The sequence below is a fragment of the Phocoena sinus genome, chromosome 1, assembly GCF_008692025.1.
Source record: "Phocoena sinus isolate mPhoSin1 chromosome 1, mPhoSin1.pri, whole genome shotgun sequence".
Lineage (NCBI taxonomy): Eukaryota > Metazoa > Chordata > Mammalia > Artiodactyla > Phocoenidae > Phocoena > Phocoena sinus.
Window position 1 is genome coordinate 161,734,617 of NC_045763.1, and position 22,282 is coordinate 161,756,898.

The 22,282-nt window shown below is 38.2% G+C and overlaps 1 protein-coding gene across 1 annotated transcript in view; it reads left to right on the top strand.

Annotated features, from left to right (window-relative positions):
• CDC42BPA (CDC42 binding protein kinase alpha) overlaps positions 1-22,282 on the top strand; it is a 345,595-nt gene that overhangs the window by 147,635 nt on the left and 175,678 nt on the right. The window contains 1 exon segment of the mRNA XM_032632745.1: positions 20,098-20,191. Coding sequence (XP_032488636.1) covers positions 20,098-20,191 — 94 coding nt within the window.

Consider the following 22,282-nt stretch of genomic DNA (forward strand, 5'->3'; position numbering starts at 1 on the left):
TGTTGTTTTTCCCTTGCTGCTTTTAATATGCTTTCTTTGTATTTAATTTTTGACAGTTTGATTAATATGTGTCTTGGTGTGTTTCTCCTTGTATTTATCCTGTATGGGACCCTCTGTGCTTCCTGGACTTGATTAACTATTTCCTTTCCCATATTAGGGAAGTTTTCAACTATAATCTCTTCAAATATTTTCTCAGTCCCTTTCTTTCTTTCTTCTTCTTCTGGAACCCCTATAATTTGAATGTTGGTGCGTTTCATGTTGTCCCAGAGGTCTCTGAGACTGTCCTCAGTTCTTTTCATTCTTTTTTCTTTATTCTGCTCTGCAGTAGTTATTTCCACTACTTTATCTTCCAGGTCACTTATCCGTTCTTCTGCCTCAGTTATTCTGCTATTGATCCTATCTAGAGTGATTTTAATTTCATTTATTGCATTGTTCATCGTTGCTTGTTTCATCTTTAGTTCTTGTAGGTCCTTGTTAACTGTTTCTTGCATTTTGTCCATTCTACTTCCAAGATTTCGGATCATCCTTACTATCATTATTCTGAATTCTTTTTCAGGTAGATTGCCTATTTCCTCTTCATTTGTTAGGTCTGGTGGGTTTTTATCTTGCTCCTTCATCTGCTGTGTGTTTTTCTGTCTTCTCATTTTGCTTATCTTACTGTGTTTGGGGTCTCCTTTTTGCAGGCTGCACTTTCGTAGTTCCCGTTGTTTTTGATGTCTGTCTCCAGTGGCTAAGGTTGTTTCAGTGGGTTGTGTAGGCTTCCTGGTGGAGGGGACTAGTGCCTGTGTTGTGCTGGATGAGGCTGGATCTTGTCTCTCTAGTGGGCAGGTTCACGTCTGGTGGTGTGTTTTGGGGTGTCTGTGGCCTTATTATGATTTTAGGCAGCCTCTCTGCTAATGGGTGGGGTTGTGTTCCTGTTTTGCTAGTTGTTTGGCATAGGTTGTCCAGCACTGTGGCTTGCTGGTCGTTGAGTGAAGCTGGGTGCTGGTGTTAAGATGGAGGTCTCTGGGATATTTCCACCGTTTAATATTATGTGGAGCTGGGAGGTCTCTTGTTGACCAGTGTCCTGAAGTTGGCTCTCCTACCTCAGAGGCAGAGCCCTGACTCCTGGCTGGAGCACCAAGAGCCTTTCACTCACACAGCTCAGAATAAAAGGGAGAAAAAGTAGGGAGAATTAGTAGAAGTATGAGTAAAGAAAGAAGGAAAGGAGGAAAGGAAGGAAGGAAGAAAGAAGCAAAGAAGGAAAGAAAGGAGGGAGGGAGGGAGTGAGGGAGGAAGGAAGGAAGGAGGGAAAGAAGGAAAAAAGACAGAAAGAAAGATGATACAGTAAAAATAAAATAAAGTATAATATAGTTATTGAATTAAAAAATATTTAGTAAAAAAAAAAAGGGACGGATAGAACCTTAGGACAAATGTTGGAAGCAAAGCTATACAGAGAAAATCTTACACAGAAGCATACACATACACCTTCACAAAAAGAGGTAAAGGGGGAAAGATCATAAATCCTGCTCCCTGAGACCACCTCCTCAATTTGGGGTGATTCGTTGTCTAAAGGAGGGAAGGAAGGAAGGAAAGAAAGAAAGAACGAAGGTAAAGTATAATAAAGTTATCACAATTAAACTTAATTATTAAGAAAAAGAATTTTTTAAAAAAAGTCATGGACGGATAGAGCCCTAGGACAAATGGTGGAAGCAAGAGTATACAGACAGGATCTCACACAGAAGCATACACGTACACATTCACAAAAAGAGGAAAAGGGAAAAAAATCATAGATCTCGCTCCTAAATTCCACCTCTTCAATTTGGGATCATTCCTTGTCTATTCAGGTATTCCACAGATGCAGGGTATATCAAGTTGATTGTGGAGCTTTAATCCGCTGCTTCTGTGGCTGCTGGGAGAGATTTCCCTTTCTCTTCTTTGTTCTCACAGCTCACAGGAGCTCAGCTTTGGATTTGGCCCTGCCTCTGCGTGTAGGTCGCTGGAGGGCGTCTGTTTTTTCGCTCAGACAGGACGGGGTTAAAGGAGCCGCTGATTCGGGGCCTCCGGCTCACTCAGGCCGGGGGTTGGGGGATGGGGGTAGGAGGGGCACTACGTGCGGGGCGGGCCTGCAGCTGCAGAGGCAGCGTGACGTTGCGGCAGAGGCCGGCGTGATGTTGCACCAGCCTGAGACCCGCCGTGCGTACTCCCGGGGAAGTTGTCCCTGGATCCTGGGAACCTGGCAGTGGCGGGCTGCACAGGCTCCGCGGAAGAGGGGTGTGGAGAGTGACCTGTGCTCGCACACAGGCCCTTGGTGGCGGCAGCAGCAGCCTTAGCGTCTCCCGCCCGTCTCTGGGGTCCGCGGTTTTAGCCGCGGCTCGCGCCCGTCTCTGGGGTTTGCGCTTTCAGCCGCGGCTCGCGCCCGTCTCGGGGGCTCACGCCCTCAGCCGCGGCTCGCGCCCGTCTCTGGGGTTCGCGCTTTTAGCCGCGGCTCGCGCCCGTCTCTGGAGTTCCTTTAAGCAGCGCTCTTAAACCCCTCTCCTCGCGCACCAGGAAACAAAGAGGGAAGAAAAAGTCTCTTGCCTCTTCGGCAGGTGCAGGCTTTTCCCCGAACTCCCTCCCGGCTAGTCGTGGTGCACTAACCCCTTCAGGCTATGTTCAAGCCGCCAACCCCAGTCCTCTCCCTGAGCTCCGTCCAAAACCAAAACCCGAGCCTCAGCTCGCAGCCCCGCCCGCCCCGGCGGGTGAGCAGACAAGCCACTCGGGCTGGTGAGTGCCGGTCAGCACCGATCGTCTGTGCAGGAATCTCCCCGCTTTGCCCTCCGCACCCGTCGCTGTGCACTACTCCGCGGTCCCGAAACTCGCCCCTCTGCCTCCCGCAGTCTCCGCCCGCGGAGGGGCTTCCTAGTGTGTGGAAACTTTTCCTCCTTCACAGCTCCCTCCCACTGGTGCAGGTGCCGTCCTTATTCTTTTGTCTCTGTTTTTTCTTTTGCCCTACCCAGTTACGTGGGGAGTTTCTTGCCTTTTGGGAGGTCTGAGGTCTTCTGCCAGCCTTCAGTAGGAGTTCTGTAGGAGTTGTTCCACGTGTCATGTATTTCTGGTGTATCCGTGGGGAGGAAGGCGATCTCCGCGTCTTACTCTTCCGCCATCTTCAAGGTCCCCCTTTCCACTAGTTTTTAAGCTTCTGGAGGCAGAGACTGTGATGTTTTCATCTAATGTATTCAGTGGATATATTTTATTATGTATCTCTGGAGGTTTTCTTCCTCTAGAACCTTGTGTTTTTTCCAAGGTCTTGTTACTGGGTTACGGGTTAATAGGTTGCTGCAACATAGCATTCCCATTGTCAAGTCATATTTTAGGAACAGTTACTGTTGCATCTAGTATTTAGACTACACATAGGCTTAAAAAAGAGTTACATCAGTTATTGTGTAGCGCCCACTGGATTGTGGTTCCTCATAGTGTAGTTATGTATCTAGTCATTTAATTTATTCCTTTCTTTCTCACCTCATTCCATAATGGATTTAGGTAGTTTAAAATGCATACAGTAAAACACTGGCAAAATATAGGTACAAGTAAAGAAACATGAGATAGAACTTGCAATTAAAAGTAAAGAACCTAAACCAGGGAAAAATAACTAATGAGCAGAAGTTGTCATTATGTTTTCATATTTTTCATGCTTACCTTTACTTGTTTTACTTGGTATAGCTTATTCATATAAAAATGCTCACATTTCAGATCAGACGAGGATCCTAAGGTCTCAGGCACACTAACTTTTTGTTGGATAGAATCTGTCTCTGAAGGCAAATTAGTCGGTTTTGTGGAACGTAATGGAGTATGTGTGCTTTGCTGTGTTTGTTTTAAACATTAAGTACTGGCTTAAATAAATTCTTAGGATGGAAAGTATTTTTTTTGAAGTATTCTCTCCTTACCCTAGTCCAAAAATAAAAGGCAAAAAATAATTCACTTGTTATTCATGGATTTCCTCATAACTCGTACTTTTTCCCCATGGAATTTATTCAATATCCAGGATTTATAATTACAGTTTTTATTAACCTCATCTACTTAATGTTAGTACTGTCTTATATAATATGGTTAACTCTTGGGTAAAGTGTACTGATGCATTACAGGAAATGGATCAAACCTATTTTAATAGAAGTTGTTGAGGGAAATAACACAGAATTCAATTCTAAAGAGTTTTTTATCCCTTATCCCATAAGATTTTATGAAGGATAGCTATGTGCTCAGCCTCCACAAGGGCTTCAGGCGGATTTCGTCTCTTTAAGCTTGGATTTATGGTATGATTTGTCTGTTATTCTCTTGGTATATGTAAAACCATTACACTTTTACAATGAGATAGAAAAACTTTGAAGCCTGACGCTAAGATAAAACTCCTTTCAGTCCCCCACAGTCCTGAGTCTCATTTAAAACCTAGAATTTTTGATGCTGCTAATGGAGGAGGTATTTGTATAATATCTTGAAATTACTAAAGAATAGATAACTTTATAGTTAGAAATGGTCAGACTAGAGTTGTAGGTGAAGTTGGGATGTGTGCCATTACAGGGATCATTTTATATAAAGAGAGTCATCATATTACAGTGCATTTGGCATTTCAGCAAGTGCAAGGAATTTGGGCCAACTCCACAGTTGAAAGGAACAGTCTCAAAAGACTACCGTGACTTCTGGCACCAATTCCAGGTTCGGGGCGTCCCCAAAGCCACTTTTAGTTTTAATAATTTGCGAGAAGGACTCAGCAGGACTCACTGAAAGCTGTTCTACTTACAGTTACAGTTTATTACATGGAAAGGGTACAGATTAAAATCAGCTAAGAGAAGATGTGCCCAAGGCAGATTTCAGGAGAAGTAGGAAACCCAGAGCTTCTCTCCTGTTCTCCTTGTGAAATTAGGGCAGCATTACTCCCCGGCATCCGTGAGACAGTACGAATGGAGTATTGCCAACCGAGGAAACTCACCTGAGCATTTGGTTTCCAGAGTTTTGGGGGTTGCTCAGTCACATACTGCCTGCAGGACTGATCTTTAGTCTCCAGCCCTTCCCTGAGGTTGGGATGATCCCTTTAGTTTCCAGTCCCTTTCGGAGATAAAACTGATACTACATGGCCCAAATACATTATATCCATCATAAATTACATTGTTAATCTGTTTGGTGTCTGAAGACCCCAGACGAAGATACTCCTGTTAGGCCTGATATTCCAAGAACCTAGAGATCACCTCCCAGTAGCTGCAGCAAAGGCCAGACCTCTCATTGGGTAAGATTAGTTCGTCACTGTACAGGCCGCTTCCTGGCCTTCAGCCAAGGCTCTCTTACAACAAAATGATAATTTTGGGGAGGGGGTATTACATTTAGTGTAGCATTTACATGATGGACACAGCAATAGTGTCATAGTGAATATGTCTGTCATTTGGAGGAGCCCAGTGTTGGGTAGGGATAAATTTAAAGAAACCACTAATTCATCTTATAAGGCCATTACATACATTCTCATACTTTTGTACTACTATTTTAATTACTTGTTTTTCCCCTTTGATCTATTGTTATTTGTACCATATGATAAACTTGTGCAGAACTGTTTAGCACAGAAACTAGCTGATGGTTAACGAAATCTCGTTCTTCCTCCGGCTGATCATTTTATTAAATCCTGAGGAGGCTTTAACTAAATCTCCCAATACATTTAATTATTAATATCAGTATTATCAAAAGGCCTGTTTACATAATGTGGTTGAATCTTATCAGCAAGGCCAGTGTTAACACCATATGGCAGTATGGTGTGTCAAAAGATGCTGGCATGGGCTTTCCTAGTGGCGCAGTGGTTGAGAATCTGCCTGTCAATGCAGGGGCACAGGTTCGAGCCCTGGTTTGGGAAGATCCCACATGCCGCGGAGCAACTAGGCCCGTGAGCCACAACTACTGAGCCTGCGCGTCTGGTCTGGAGCTTGTGCTCCACAACAAGAGAGGCCGCGACAGTGAGAGGCCCGCGCACCGCGATGAAGAGGGGCCCCCGCTTGCCCCAACTAGAGAAAGCCCTCGCACAGAAACGAAGACCCAACACAGCCAAAAATAAATAAATAAAATTAAAAAAAAAAAAAAAAGATGCTGGCATATTACCAGTGTCCCACCGACTCATCAGCCATCTAGTCCATCATCATTTCATATGACTAAATTGTCTCCCAGAGTGATGCCACTCAGGTTTGCAGAATTCCATTTGATCATGCCAGGTTCCAAAAACAGGAAGTTGTTTCAGCAACATCCGGCTTCACCCATTCTGGTATTTGGTGTAACTGAGCTAAGAGACAATATCATATCTGTTCTGAATTTTTGAATTTTATTTTGTTTATTTTTTTATACAGCAGGTTATTAGTTATCCATTTTATACATATTAGTGTATATATGTCAATCCCAATCTCCCAAGACAATATCATATCTTGCTCTGAGCCTCTCACAGAGCATCAATATAATAATACTGGATTTCCCTTATTGCATAACCCATTTATTCATTCTTCTATCCTTAGCTGTTACTTTTCCTTCTCTCTGTCACTTAGTTTCGCCCAAACTTTTGGTCCTTTGGAAAGAATGTTAGGTTTGACCACTGTGCTGGTCCAGATGGACAGCAGCAGCACTAGTCTAGCAAGTGCCTCCATCTCAATGCATTGATACAGTGTAGGGTTGCATAGATACAGAAATGGTGGGCTATCTCAACCACCAAGCAATCCAGCAGTATTCCCTGCCAGCCTTGGTTTTACTAGATGGAATGATGGCATGACTCACCCTATCAGGCCCTTAGGAGTACTGACATTAAGCTTTAAAGGCTAGAAATTCTTCTTAGGAATTATCCTTGCTTCTGGCTCCTACAGTTGGAGCCCTGGTCTGGGACTCTGCATCTGGTAGGGAGGTGAGGCGAGAAGGGAAGAACTATATAGTCATAACGGCATCCTTCCTCACTTCCTTTTTCCTTAGGGAAGTGAAGTATTACAAATTTACTTGTTATATATTACTGGTGAAATAATTTTCTTTTAGTCATGATTTAGAGGTCCTTCTCATCACTAAGGGTGCTTTTCTTTTTCGCCTTGAAATTTACTTTGCATGTAAAATACAAGTATACCAGGCTTTAGTAGCCATGTTCCTGTGAATTTCTTTCATCTTGTTTTTATTCTTTTCATTTTGAGTATCTCTTTAGTATGTGGCAGTTAGTTGTTTTACTTGCTGATCCAGAAAAACCTGTGACTCATTAATGATTATGTGCTTTAATTACTTGTTTCAAGGGATGTGTTAACTTTTACAATATGGTATTGTATTTATCAAAAAAGTCAAGGGAATAAGTATAAATTTTGAAACAAATAGATTCCAATGAAGACAGAAGTGCCTACATAACAGTATATAAATACATTTTAAAGTAATTTCATATTGTTATGGTAGTACCATCAGTTTGAGAATGATTTGAAGAATCTTCAGAAGAATCCAAAGTATGTCTAATCATTTTCTTGCAAGTCGGTGGCTGATTTCATTATGAAACAGAACATGCTGGGTTTTGGTTCACATGGTCTCACTTCTGCTTCATGGTATCTAAAACCAATGCAGAGTTCTGATAGGTGTTAAATGAACTTTGTGGAACACCATGAAATGTTGAAGGAACCATTGTTATCAATGAGTATGACTGAATTGTGTATATATAATATAAAAATCACAGTATCAAGTCATATATTTATTGAAAAGAAAAATCTATTAAGCTATTCATGATTATTCATTAGCATTTCTTATATAATTATATGGTATTTTAAAATAGATAAGTTTTACCCATTAACTAACTATTTTCCCCCTATTTCTCATTATTTAATTTTAGCAGTAGAAATGCCTTGGCTAATCTCAGATATATATTTGATAACCCTAGCACCAAGTACAATCTGTGGTACATAGTATTCAATTGTTAGTTGATTAATTAATTAATAGAAACTGTAGAAGAAAATCAGATAAGTGCTAAGCATACATAAGCCTTTATTCAGAGTGCTAGTACATGAGGAAGTTTCAAGGAATATTCTACTTGCTATGGAATGAGGATATGTGTCTTCCCCCCAACCCCCCAGCTCATATGTTGAAGCTCTTAATCCCCAGTGTGCCTTTAGGAAGTAATTAGGTTAGATGATGTCATTATGATAGGGTCCTCATGACTGGATTATTAGTGCCCATATAAAAGGAGATAGCAGAGAGCACTCTCCCTCCCTCCCTCCCTCCTTCCCTCCCTCTCTCTCTCTCTCTCCCCCCCCCTCTCTCCCCCCCTCTCCCCCTCCCTCCCTCTCTCCTTCTCCCTCTCTCTCTCTCTCTCTCTCTCTCTCTCTCTCTCTCTCTCTGTGAACACACCAAGGAAAGGCCATGTGAAAACTACAAGCCAAACCCTGCTGGACCTTGATCTTGGACTTCCCAGCCTCTAGCACTGTGAGAAAATAAATTTCTGTTGTTTAAGCCACCCAGTTTATGGTATTTGTCGTGTAGCCCAAGCTGACTTAGACATTACCTTAAGAAAGAGAGGCAGTTTTTATAGAGCTTTAGCAAGATAGGTCTGGTGGAGGGAATATAGGGATCGACAGCTTGTTTTATTGTGCTTTGCTTTATTACACATCACAGATACTGAGCTCTTTACAAATTGAAGGTTATGGCAACCTTGCATTGTAAGATAATGGTTAGCATTTTTAAGTAATAAAGCATTTTTAAATTCAGGTGTGTACATTGTTTTTTTTAGATGTAATGCTATTACGCACTCACCAGACTTTTATATGCACTGGGAAACCAGAAGAATTCATGTGACTTCCTTTATTGTGATATCAGCTTTATTGAAGTGGTCCGGAACCTAACCTGCAGTATTTCTGAGGTGTGCCTGTAGTGTCAAAGGTGGTTCTCAGAAGAGAAGGCAATTATTCTTGCAATTTAGGCCAGCTGGGATTTATCCAGAGGAGCGGAGGCAAAGATGGGCAAAAGGGAATGTGAGAAACGGCTGGGCTGACAAGGACAAGATCATAGGCGGTCCACTGATGAAAATCAGATACTATTGACTGGTGCACAGTTTTAGAAGGTTTTTCTCTTTAGTGATATATTGTTTAAGTAAATATAAATATGTGTTAAAGAGATTATGTTAATGTATAACAAGACAGTGAGAAACATAAGATAATAAGCCCATAAATTTTCTCAAGGTAATTTTTTGGGGCGGGCTTTAAAAAAAAGAAACTTTTTATTTTGAAATCATTTTAAATTCACAGGAAATTGCAGACAGTACAAAAAGATCTCATGTACCCTTTACCCAGTTTCCCCCATTGTTACATCTTACCCTACTCATAATAGGGCTTTTTCTTTCAGTGACAGTGGGTAGTAGTTTAGTCTACATTTTATCATCCCTGGACTCCCTGCTCTTTTCTTCTTTTTCCCATAGTCTCTTTCCCAGATCTTCCTTTCCACATGCACTCTAGAGTTTGATCTGCTGGATTTGAATATTTATTTCTATAATTAGAAATGATTTTAATTTTGTGGTAGACTTTCTTTGAGTTACACTGTAGGTGTGGGTTGTCAGTTTTACTTGTTTCCTCTTGTGGATTGCATCTAGATGGTTTTTTGAAGGATATGTAAAAGATCAGAATTTGGGCAGCCACTGTTGGGAAAGAAGTTTGAGAAAAGTTTATTGACAGAATGTTATGAATAACTTTTTTAAATTGTAAGGTGAACTTCAAATTAATGTTCCTATTAAAAATTCAAATGTATGACTAACAGAAAGGCAGTTTGTGACATAATTTTACCAGTGTGGATTTTCTCTTCTTTATTACTGATATAATATGTATTTGACAAAATTAAGATACACTTTTTTTTTTTGCGGCACACGGGCCTCTCACTGTCGCGGCCTTTCCCGTTGCGGAGCACAGGCTCCGGACGCGCAGGCTTAGCGGCCGTGGCTCATGGGCCCAGCCGCTCCGCGGCCTATGGGATCTTTCTGGACCGGGGCACGAACCCATGTCCCCTGCATCGGCAGGCAGACTCTTCAACACTGCGCCACCAGGGAAGCCCTAATATACACTTTCAATAAACATTTTAGTTGTAATATTATAATACCATATTGCTGATTTTCTTCTGTACGGGTATATAAAGAGGAGGAGTAGGAAGACCAGAAAATAAAAGCATTCCATTGTGAGAGCCTACTCCCCCAACCTGTATAAATGATGAAAAGGAACCAAATCGGAGACATTGACATGAGCTTGATGGAAGGAGAGATACGTGTCCTAAATTAGTATTCTCAGTAACCAATCCCTATGCAGTATTCTGATTTGTGGTGTCTGGACTGGGGCTGAGGTACATATAGTTAAATAACCTCTATAGTTGATTTTGTTGTCCAGCCAGAGTTGAAAACTACTGCTTTGAAGGTTAACTAATGTTATTATATCCACATTTTACTATTATAGGAATAATAATTATAATAATCATGCTCTGGTACTGATATTCTACTGAAGTATTAAAGTAAAAATGACCTATAGAATATTGCCCTTTCAGTGTGGTCATTGTTTTGGGATGCTTTTTTATTCTTAATGTTACAAATAAGTATCATTATAAATATTAATTTTGACTTGGAGTTTTAAATAATGTTGTTCCTTTTAAGTCAAATGTTTTAAGTCAGATGTTCCTTTTAAGTAGAATAATGCTTTTCCTTGGGGACCAGGAAAACTGCAGATTACAGAAACTTTAATTCATGATAAGTGGTACAATTCATATTCAAATAAGGGAGAAACTTGAATAATACTTTTTTACAGTGATAATGTAGAGATTTTTATCTCTTCTAAACATTTCTATCTCTTTCTTAGTTTTCATGGATTGTCAAGGTTGGAACTAATGTTTTGCCCGAATTTCCCTTTCACTTCCTTTATTGACAATACTTGGTATCTGGTTGGCTGGCTGCCACCGTATTTGCAATATGTCACTGACTCAGAGTGGTTCAGAATACCAGATGTTATTTTGCTCTTATGTCAGAAAATGGAATTTGCCAGCCCATTGTTCCATTTATCCATTGCCATGCAACACATTGTATTTTTCAGAAACAGGGACTGAGACAGAATGTATGTATAATGCAAGATGTACTAAGGATTAACACCTTTGGGAGGGGAGCTGGAGGAAGCAGGGTTAGGCAGAGGGAGAAGTCAGTTTGCACTGCAGGCCAAAGCTCAGCCAGCCCCACTTAGGAGTTCTGGAAAGTCTTTAGCCCATCAGAATTGTTACTCATTTAGTTAAATTGACTGAGTCTTTATATAGTTCCCTGTAAATTATTCAGTGGATATAGGTTGCCCAAGAAGGACAAGCCTTTTGGGGAAGAGGCTCTCTCTGTAACTTTAAAGCGGCTGAGAACTGAGTCTTAGGGAAGGACAGCATTAGGGGAATGGGAAGTATACGACTTTGGAAAAAGAGGAATCAGGAAAGAAGACTGAGAAGAATTGGTCTTAGTTGAGAAAATAGAGGAGAACATGGTAGAGTTGGGAGAATAATCAGCATTGTCAGATGTCACAGAGAAATCATTATAGGATTCAAACTGAAAAGATTCTGCTGGATTTGGCAATTAAAAGGTTATTTGTCATCTTAAAGAGAATATTTTCTGCATATGAATGGGAATGGGAAAGCCAAAAAACTTTTTAAGAACTTCTTTTAAGCACTCAAATTTCTTTTAAAATTTGATGATACATTTCAGTGGTAATGTAAGAATAAAGACTTGCATTTTCTTGGGCAGATATAATAATGATAGATAACTTTATGACTTTACTTGAAAGGGTTTGTTACTTACAGATTGTTAAACCTTTTCTTCTGTACGTAGCCTTCAAGATGCCAAAATCATGGTTCAATTATCAAATTATTTATAGAGAGAATAGATGGGTGTTTACCTGCTTTTCTTTGATCCTGGCTCTTCTAGATGAGATAAAAGAACCTCTTGGGTTTGAGGGTCCTGTCAGTTATGTAAGTGTAACCATCTTTCTATCATTTTACACTTGGGATCTCTTTCTATTCCTCTACTCCAGTGAGAACATTTTTATGAAGTAGTTAAGAGCATTTGTGACTCATATGATGGATATTGGTCAGCAGATGTATCCACACCTCCCCTGACATTTGTGGGGATTTGAATCTGCAGCTTCTGTTTCGCTTTGCCTACACTTCAAAAACCTAAAGTGCAAAAAGAACCAAGCCTATTTCTGTATATGTTAGGCCCAATTCAGATCATATTTTGTATACTTTCTCCCAGACATTTTTAGATTAGATTTAGATGAAAATGGTAGACAATCTTAAAGGAGGAAGGAAACCACAGAAGATCAATCTGTAGTCTTTGGTTGAAAAAGGAGGAAGGGACATGTTTTCCTTTGTTTGAGGTGGTTAAGTGTGTGGGCTTACATACGTTTTAGGCCTTCCTTGTGCTGGGTAATGTAGGTCATACTTAATATCAGCTAGATAGAAAAGTCATTGTTTCTTTCTTATGAATTCTTTAAGTTCTACCTCATATCTGCATTATACTTTGTCTCCCCCCTACCAAAAAAAAAATAAAACATATTTTCAAACCTAACAGGTGATTAGGGAATAGTTCATAGTTCATATACTCCTGAGGTTTTATTAATTCAGGAGGTTAGGAGAGTTTCCATCAAATCAAATAGATGCCATTTTAGGAACAGAGAGACTTCTTTTTCAACCATGGAATACACTAGGTATGTGGAATGAATCATTAGGCAACGTATTACATGAAATGTGTAATTGTATTCCCTGTTGGACAAGCAGAGACCAATTTGTACTATCTTTATAACATGATCATATTTATCTATGATCTTGATACCCATTGTTTTCACTGAAAAATATTGCTGACTGCAGATGATCATAGTGGCTTAGTCAAAACATTTTCATATTCTTGAATTAAATGACTCAGACATTATATACATGTATTTTGGGGGTTTTTAAAGATTTTTTTTGAGGTGGACCATTTTTTTTTAAAGTCTTTATTGAATTTGTTACAATATTGCTTCTGTTTTAAGTTTTGGTTTTTTGGCTGCGAGGCACATGGGATCTTAGCTACCCGACCAGGGATCGAACCCACACCCCATGCATTGGAAGGTGAAGTCTTAACCACTGGACCACCAGGGAAGTCCCCTGTATTTTGGTTTTTAGTTAATTAAATCAAATAGTACTGCATATAGTTAAAATAAAACTCAAGTAGTATCAAAAAGATTATATTGAAAATAGTCCCTCTGTCATACCTCTTATGCCCGCTCTCCTGGTGGCAGCCACATTCAACTTCTTTATGCTGTTTTTCTTGTTGTTGCTTTTTAACCCATATCTCTAATGTCCTGATATCTAAGCCTATTATTTCTTGATTTATAAATTTTAGACATATAATATATGCATTTTACAATTATTTTTTGTTTTTTTTAATCAAGAAGAGTTGTTGAATTCAGTAAATACTTTTTTTAGATAAAATAAGAATAGGTAGATGCTTCCTTAACATGCTGTATGTGCCTGTATCTCATACCTCAAAAGTCAGCCTCATGCTAAATAGGTAACTTACTAAAGTCAAAACAAGACAAAGATGTTCATTGTCACCAATATTATTTTACATTGTAGTAGAAATACTAGCCAGTAAGGCAAAAGAAAAAAATTAAAAGTGTAAGAATAGTAACATTTATAGATGATAGTCATAGATGATACTATTTTATACCTGGAAAATCAAAGAGAATTAACCTAAAAACTACTTACAAATGGCAAGAAAGTTCAAGAAGGATATCAAGAGCTTTTGTTGTCTAATTAATTGAGTAAATATTTATTGCATACTACTATGTGTCAGGCTCTTTTCTATGTGCTGGGAATCTAGTAGAGAACAAAATTCCTAGCTTTGTGGAATTTATAATGTAGCAAGGAACAATAACTATGAAGAGATATAGTAGAAAAAAGACTCTAGGTATGGTATCTAAAAACATGGACTACTTAGAGATATATTTATTAAGAAATATATAGCATATTAACATAAATATACAGTGAGGAAGACAATCCCTACCAGATATTAAAATATCTGTATTTAATAATTAAAAGTATATTACCACTGTGTGTAAAGACAGACTAATGGAACCGAATTGAAAGTCTTATAGTAGATCCAAATACTTAGTGTTAACATCTGGTGAAGGTTGCGTCTTAAATAAGAGGTTCAATGAATGGTGTGTGGGAAAAATAAAATTGGATCATACCTTCCAAGGTGTACCAGGAAGAATTCGAAATGGATTAAACATTGAATCATATGCAGTAATGATCATAGCAAAGAGTATGGTTTCTGGAGCCAGACTGCCTGAGTTTAAATCCTGATTCCAATCACTGTGTGACCTTGAGCATTAACTGTGTGGCTTAGCTTCCTCATCTCTAAAGGGGGAAAATAATTGTACCTACCTTGCGGTGTTGTTGTGAACATTAAATAAGTAAAGCACATAAAGTATTTAGAACACTGCATGGAAATTAGAAAGTACTAAATAAGCATTAGGTGTTATTTTTTATCAAGATATAAGAAAAGATACAGGGCTTCCCTGGTGGCGCAGTGGTTAAGAGTCTGCCTGCCGATGCAGGGGACGCGGGTTCGTGCCCCGGTCCGGGAAGATCCCACATGCCGCGAAGCAGCTGGGCCCGTGATCCATGGCCGCTGAGCCTGCACGTCTGGAGCCTGCGCTCTGCAACGGGAGAGGCCACAACAGTGAGAGGCCTGCGTACCGCAAAAAAAAAAAAAAAAAAGATACAAAGAAATAACATTAGGAATATAGCTATATATTGTAGATTAAACAAATAATAATAGAATACAGTGAACAACTGTATTCCAATAAATTTGAAAATGTGTATGAAATGTATATGAGAAAATATAAATGGCTATAACTTACTCAAGAAGAAATAGAAATTATCTCAATAAACTGAGAACGTTTAAAAAAACTGAATCTGTAATGGAAAGTTCTCCCTCCACAAGACTGCAGTCTCATATTTTTTAAAGGTACTTCTTGTCTTCACCCCTTTTATTTTTATAAATTGAAATACATATGATAAAGTCCACAAGTGTTAAATGTGCAGTGATGATTTTTGACAACGTATATACCTGTGTAACCACAATCCCAAATCAAGATGTAGAATGTTTCCATCACTCTAAAAGTTTCCTTGTGCTCTTTTCCAGTTAGCGTCTTCTATCTCTCCATCACCAGTTGTTTTGGTTTCTATCACCATAGCTTAGTTTTACCTGTTCTAGAACTTCTTATAAATGGAATCATACGTCATATATTTTTTTTGTCTGATGTCTTTTGATCAACATAAAGTTTTTGAGATTCATCCAGTTTGATGTAGTATCAACAGATCTTTCCTTATTGCTAGAGTAGTCTTCCACTGTGTAAATATGTGACAGTTTTATCCACCTACCTGCTGATGGTCATTTGAGTTTTTTCCAGTTTTGAGCTGTTACGAATATAGCTCCTATGAACAGCCTCCACGTGGCTTTATAGATGAGTTCTCTTTTATTTTCAAGAAAGGAATAATTGGGGACTTCCCTGGTGGTCCAGTGGTTAAGAATCCGTGCTTTCACTGCAGAGGGCACGGGTTTGATCCCTGGCCAGGGAACTAAGATCCCGAATGCTGCGTGGTGCGGCCAAAAAAAAGAAAGGAATAATTGAATTCTGTATAAATTTCTTTTGAAATTTTGATAAGCCGTTTATCTCACTTTATGAAGATAGTAAAACCTTAACAACAAAATTTGAAAAGGGTAGTACAAGAAGAGAATGTTACATAGCACAATATCACTTATGAATATAAAAATAAAAGTTTTTAAAATAACTTTTAATTATTCATTTTAGGCTGCGTCTGGTCTTAGTTGCGGCACATGGGACCTTCACTGCAGCATGCGGGATCTTTCGTTGTGGCACGTGGGCTTCTCTCTAGTTGTGGCATGCGGGTTTTTCTCTCTCTAGTTGTGCGCGTGCTTCAGAGCGTGTGGGCTTTGTAGTTTGCAACATGCGGGCTCTTTAGTTGAGGTGCGTAGGTTCAGTAGTTGTGGTGTGTGGGCTAAGTTGCCCCGTGGCATGTGGGATCTTAGTTCCCCAACCAGGGATCGAACCCTCATCCCCTGCACTGGAAGGCGGATTCTTTACCACTGGACCACCAGGGGAGTCCCTAAAAATAAAAGTTTTAAAAAATCAAATTCAGAGGCTTCCCTGGTGGCGCAGTGGTTGAAAGTCCGCCTGCTGATGCAGGGGACATGGATTCGTGCCCCGGTCTGGGAGGATCCCACATGCCGCGGAGCGGCTGGGCCCGTGGGCCATGGCCGCTGGGCCTGCGCGTCCGGAGACTCTGCTCCGCAGCAGGAGAGGCCACAGCAGTGAGAGGCCTGTGTACCGAAAAAAAAAAAAAAAAAATCAAATTCAGCAGTGTATATATTATGAGTGCTAAGACAATTTTTCAATTTCAATTATTTTTCAATTTAATATCTCTGTAACTTTTAAATAAATGGCTTCTAAAATTATAGTAGTCAATTTATTCTCTCTTTTAGTGGCACATGCCATAATGGTGCATCTTTACAGTCAGTGGAGTTTTAGATTCAGTGATAGATGGCACATTAAAAAAAAAAGTATGGCCATGTAGGTTTTATTCCAGGATGCAAGGGAGTTTCAACATTAGAAAATGTATTAGAGTAACACACACTGTATTAATAGGTTAAAAGAGGAAAATAAACTCAATACCAAAAATGACAACAAAATTGAATATCCACTCCTGATACTTTTAGCAATTTGGGAGGAGAAGGTAATTCTCCTAATATTGAGTTTCTACTGGAAATCTAAACCAAAGATCACACTTAATGGTGAAATATGAGAAACATTCCCATGAAAATTGGAAGCAAAATGAGAATGCGTCTATGAAGAAGATCCTATTCACAATAGCAACAAAACTGTAAGGTATCCAAGACTATCAATAGCAAAAGATGTGTAAGCTCTCTGTGGAAAAATATTCAATATTATTGAAGGACATAAAAGAAGACTCATAACTAATATATAAGGTATTTATATACATTAATTAAGATATGTGTCTATAATGTTAATTAACTTGATACATGGATGGGAAGAGTCACATTGCAAAGATATGATTTCTCTTCAGATTAATCTGTGAAGTCGTTGTGATTCCCATCAAAATCTCAGTATGTTTTATGGAACATATTAAGCTAATTCTAGCATTTATCTGGAAGAGCCATGGCAATTTAAAAACATGGTCTACTGGTATAGAGAGGTCATTATAGAGCTCTCATAATTAAGACAGTAGTCTAGGTATAGATGGCTGAGCATACCTCTGTTTGCCTGTGACAGTTCCAGTTCATGCCTATTGTCCTGGTCATTGTTAATAGGCTCCCTTTCGTTCTAAAGACTTTTGATTAAAATTGAATGGAAATCCTGAAACAGATCCACTTGATTTCTGACTGAGGCGCTATTAGAAATCAGTAGTGAAAGGATGTCATTCAATAAATGGTATTGGGACAGAAAGAAATATAGTGTGGCCTTTATCTTACACTACACAGAAAAATTAATTCCAGGGAGATTAAAGACTTGAAATGAAAAGTAAAACTTTAAAACTTTTAAAAGAAAATATAGGACACTATCCTTATGAGCCCTGGAAGGAGAGGATAAGGGAGATTTCTTAGGACAAAAAATGCAAATTCTGAGAGTAGAATGATGGTTGACAGGAGCTGGAGGTATGGGAAATAGGGAGAAGTCGGTCAAAGGGTACAAACTTTATGTTATAAGATGAATAAGGTCTGAGGAGCTAATGTATAGAATGGTGATTATAGTTGATAATATTGTATTACTAAGAGAGTAGAATGGAAGTGTTCGCTCCAAAAAAAAAAAAAAAGTAAATATGTGAGATGAGATAATGGATATGTTAACTCAGTGGTGGGGATCCTTTTACAATGTGATGTATATGAGATTAATCATCATGTTGTACTTTAAATATATTACAATTTTATTTGTCAATTATACCTCAGTAAAGCTGAAGAAAGTGAAAAAATATAAATTATAAAAAGACTACATTAGCATTAAACAATGTTTTCATGAGTAAGAAAGACACTATAAACAATGTGGAAAAACAAGCTCACATGCAGAGAGAAGAGATTTGTAACACATGTACTTAAATCTGAAGAAACGAAATTCCTGAAGTTTAACCAAAAACAAACAACACACACACAGTATAAAAAAAATGGCACGGGATTTTAACTGGCATTTTACCGAAGAGGAATCTAAGATGACCATTGATAATGTAAAAAAGAGTCTTAACCTTAGTAGTAATCCTGCTAGTAAAGTTGAAGATGTACATGTCTTTTATCATAGCAATTCCACTCCTAGATAGCCTAGGGAAATGTTCCCATATGAGTACAAGGAGGTATTTGTAAAAATATTCATTTTGGAATTTTGTGTACTAGCAAAATAAAAATCTGAAACAATCTAAAATTGTTGGAAACAATCCAAATTCCTAATCAGGAGCATTGATAGATAAATTGGATCTGTGAAAATATTACATGTAGCATTTAAATTAATGAACTAGAACAATATGTATCAACATGGATAAATTTTAGAAACATAACATTAGAATAAAACCAAGTTGCAAAAGGCTACACACAGTTTGGCATCAATTATAAAGTTTAAAGACATTCAGAAAAATATATAGTCTTATGGTTACATGTATATGTACTCATAATATAAAATATGCATGATATAGTAAACACCGAATTCAGGATTGTGGTTGCTAACCTCTGGGGAGTGGAGGAAGGGGGTGATATCAGGAAGGGTAATGAGATACTTGGGGAGTGGCAGTACTATCTATAATGTCTTGTTAAATATTTTACATTTTACTAATTGTTATAAGTGTATAAATACAATTTATTTCTCTTATTAAGTTTTAATATTTCCTGGTTTTTCCATAGCCAAAAATATTACTGATGTTTATAAATCCTGTCTTTGTAATTCCTTTAGTCTCCTTTAAAATCTGAGAATTCTACCAGTAGCAGTTATGTATAATGACTATGCAGGTTAATATTTTTAAAAATAAAGAATAAAATACAGTTTTCCCCTTATCTAAAAATGGTCTAGGTAATTTCTAAGGTTCCTTCCAGCACTAAAGTGTACTTCTTAGATGTTTCTGAACAAGAGAAAAATCTTTTCTCAATGTAGCATTTCTGAGAGTTGAGGTTATAAATTCAAATATGGAGGACTATGAAGACAGTTCCTATGCAGGCTGCTGTTTTCAGTCTGTCTATCTGCCTGTCTGTATTAAGCAATCATCTATCATCTGTAACAGGGGTCAGCAAACTTTTTCTATAAAGGGCCAGATAGGAAATATTTTAGGCTTTGAAGGCTATAGTCTGTCAGAACTATTCAACTTTGCCTTTTTAGTGGGTTAGCTGCCACAAAGGTTTGCAACCCTTTTTATTATTCAAATGTAAAAACAAACACAAAAACTGGCATGATTTAGTTTGCTATTAGTTAGATTTGGATATCTTACAAGCCTTTGACTTAAGATCTGTAAATAGCTTTATATAATAATATAGATCACTATTAAGTAGTTTCAGTCGTTTTCCGAATCAGCTTTGTGAAGCAGTTCTTTTTGTGTTGTCATGACCTGCAGTAATTGAAAATGTGTTTATTTACATTTATGTTCAGGGTCTAGGAAGTATATTTTTCCCTGTTCAGTTTCATGGGCTAGAAGGTAGTATGTTTTGTGGGTATCAAGTAATTACGGCTCTTCTCTGTATGCAGAAAGTAGGCCTACCATGGCCACATTGGAATCTGTGCAAATCTAAAGGAAGAATGGTAAGATTTAACCTCAGTGAAAATTACCACAGTACTTTTTATCTCCAGGACAGTGAAATTGCATGTGTTTAAAAAAGTTTTAATATGAATCAGAGCTAGGATTTGAACCCATAAAGAAATAGTCTGCAGAAATATATTTTCTTAGAGTATTAATTTTAAAAGAAGTTGAGATTTTCAGACAAAATGGTTATCTTACCAAGTAACTGATTGTGTTTATTTTTCCCAACTAAAAATTGAATGCGTCTGTTTTTTTCAGGGACATCAAACCTGACAATATATTGATGGATATGAATGGACATATTCGGTTAGCAGATTTTGGTTCATGTCTGAAGCTGATGGAAGATGGAACGGTAAATAAAGATAAATCTTAAACTGTTTGACCCACAGACATCTCCCTTACTGCTTGTTTTCTTTATCTGTTTTAGAAGCCATCTATTTATATTATCTATCAAACATCCTTCCATCCATTTGTCTTTCTGTGCTTTACTTCCCTCCACTTAGGCATACTTACTCATAATAGGGCTTGTCTAAAAAGTCATATACCATTTTCAACTGCTTATATTAACGATCTTAAGATTTATACACTATACCTTTTATGAGACTCTTGTTTGTTCCTTTTTTAGCTGAACTGTTTATTATTGTACTTGAGATATTTCCACAGTTCCGGAGGAGTGAAGAAAATAAATCCCACATGGAAAACGAATATGTGACTTCTTCACTTTCATTTCTTTTCTCTTTCTTTACTAGTTGTCTGGTTTTCCTGAGGGACAGTGTTCAACAAGTGAAAGCTTTTAGCAGAAAGTCCTCTAGGCTGATTCGGTTTTATGTCACCATTTACTTTATTTAGTTCTGCTAACCCTAGGCCCCTCCGTTATATTCTCTCACTTACTTAAAAGTTCACATGCCCCAATTGTATTCCCTGTTTGTTATTGTTGTTGTTACTGTTGTAGTATTTACCTCAATTTCCTGGTTGTATAGCATACATCCAAATATATATCATTTTAATTGGCAGAAACTTTTTGAAGAGTAATTTAGTACAATACATTGCAAAAGCCACGAAAATGTCACATTATACTGGACCAGCAATTTGACTTCTGAAAATTTATCCTAAGGAGATAACTTTTTTTAAAAGGATTATATGACTTCTGCCTCTAGCCATTGATGGAGGGAGTAATTGATACCAAATTGTTCTTTCACTATAAATAACTGTAAAACTGGATTTGAAACAACTGTTTTTAGGCAGTGGACAACAGGCAACACAAGACTGTTATCTCTGAGAGAAGTTAATTCATGAGGTATGCCTCACCATTTCCCAGGATTGGGACAGTTTGCTGACTCTGATGCAGAAAGCTAGAGTTAAAGCAGAGTTTAACTGTCTTACAGAGCTGAGGAGGAGGAGATGAGAGTTGGGTTAGCTGAGGCAGCTGGAATCTGCAGGGCTTACCATTGGAAAGGAGGGAGTTGTGCATAGAGAGGGCCTAAAATATCCATATGGGGCTATCTCATGACGGTTGGTCTGTACATATGTCGTACAGTTGTCCCTTGGTATCTGTGGGGGATTGGTTCCAGGACTGCCCCCCTGCCATGGATAGTAAAATCTGCAGATGCTCAACTAAGTCCCTTATATAAAATGATGTAGTATTTTCATATAACCTACACACATCCTCCTGTATACTTTATATCATCTCTAGATTACTTATAATACCTAATATAATGTAAATGCTATATAAATAGTTGTAAATACAATGTAAATGCTATGTAAATAGTTGCCAGTGTGTGACAGATTCCAGTTTTGCTTTCTGGAACTTTCTGGAAAATTTTTTAAAAAATATTTTTGATCCATGATTGGTTGAATCTGCAAATGTGGAACCAGCACATATGGAGGGACAACTGTATAAGAACATATGAGAATTACCAAAGAGTAGATGCTATCCATTTGAAAATCGAGCAGATTACTCGAAATCAAGCAGCGCTGGAGGAGACACAGTGCTAGGAGACATTGGAATATTGGCTAGTTAAGATGTTTGTAACATGTAAGACTTACTCTAAGCCTATCTAACAGCCTAAAACCAAGTCCTGATGAGATCAACGGAGTTTGAAAGTGGTCCTCCAAATAAAGGGGTTGAGATGAATCTTAGGTTTTCTATAAATTGCCTTTAAAGGGTATAAGTGTAAGCCAGCCCATGTTCAAGGAGATCAGTTAGCATTTTTTTATCTGCTTAAAGGAGAATTTAATATTCTTCAGAGGAAGGTAATAGAATTCATACTGTCCACAATGTTTTATTGACAGTGGCCGGCATTCAGTCAAAAATCACTAGACCAAACAAAAATAGAGGGTAGGGTAAGTGATTGTGATACAGAATTGAAAAATAAAAGTAGTCAGTAAAAGCCTGGCTAGCACAGATGTTGGAGTTGCCAGACAGAGACTTAATGAAACTATC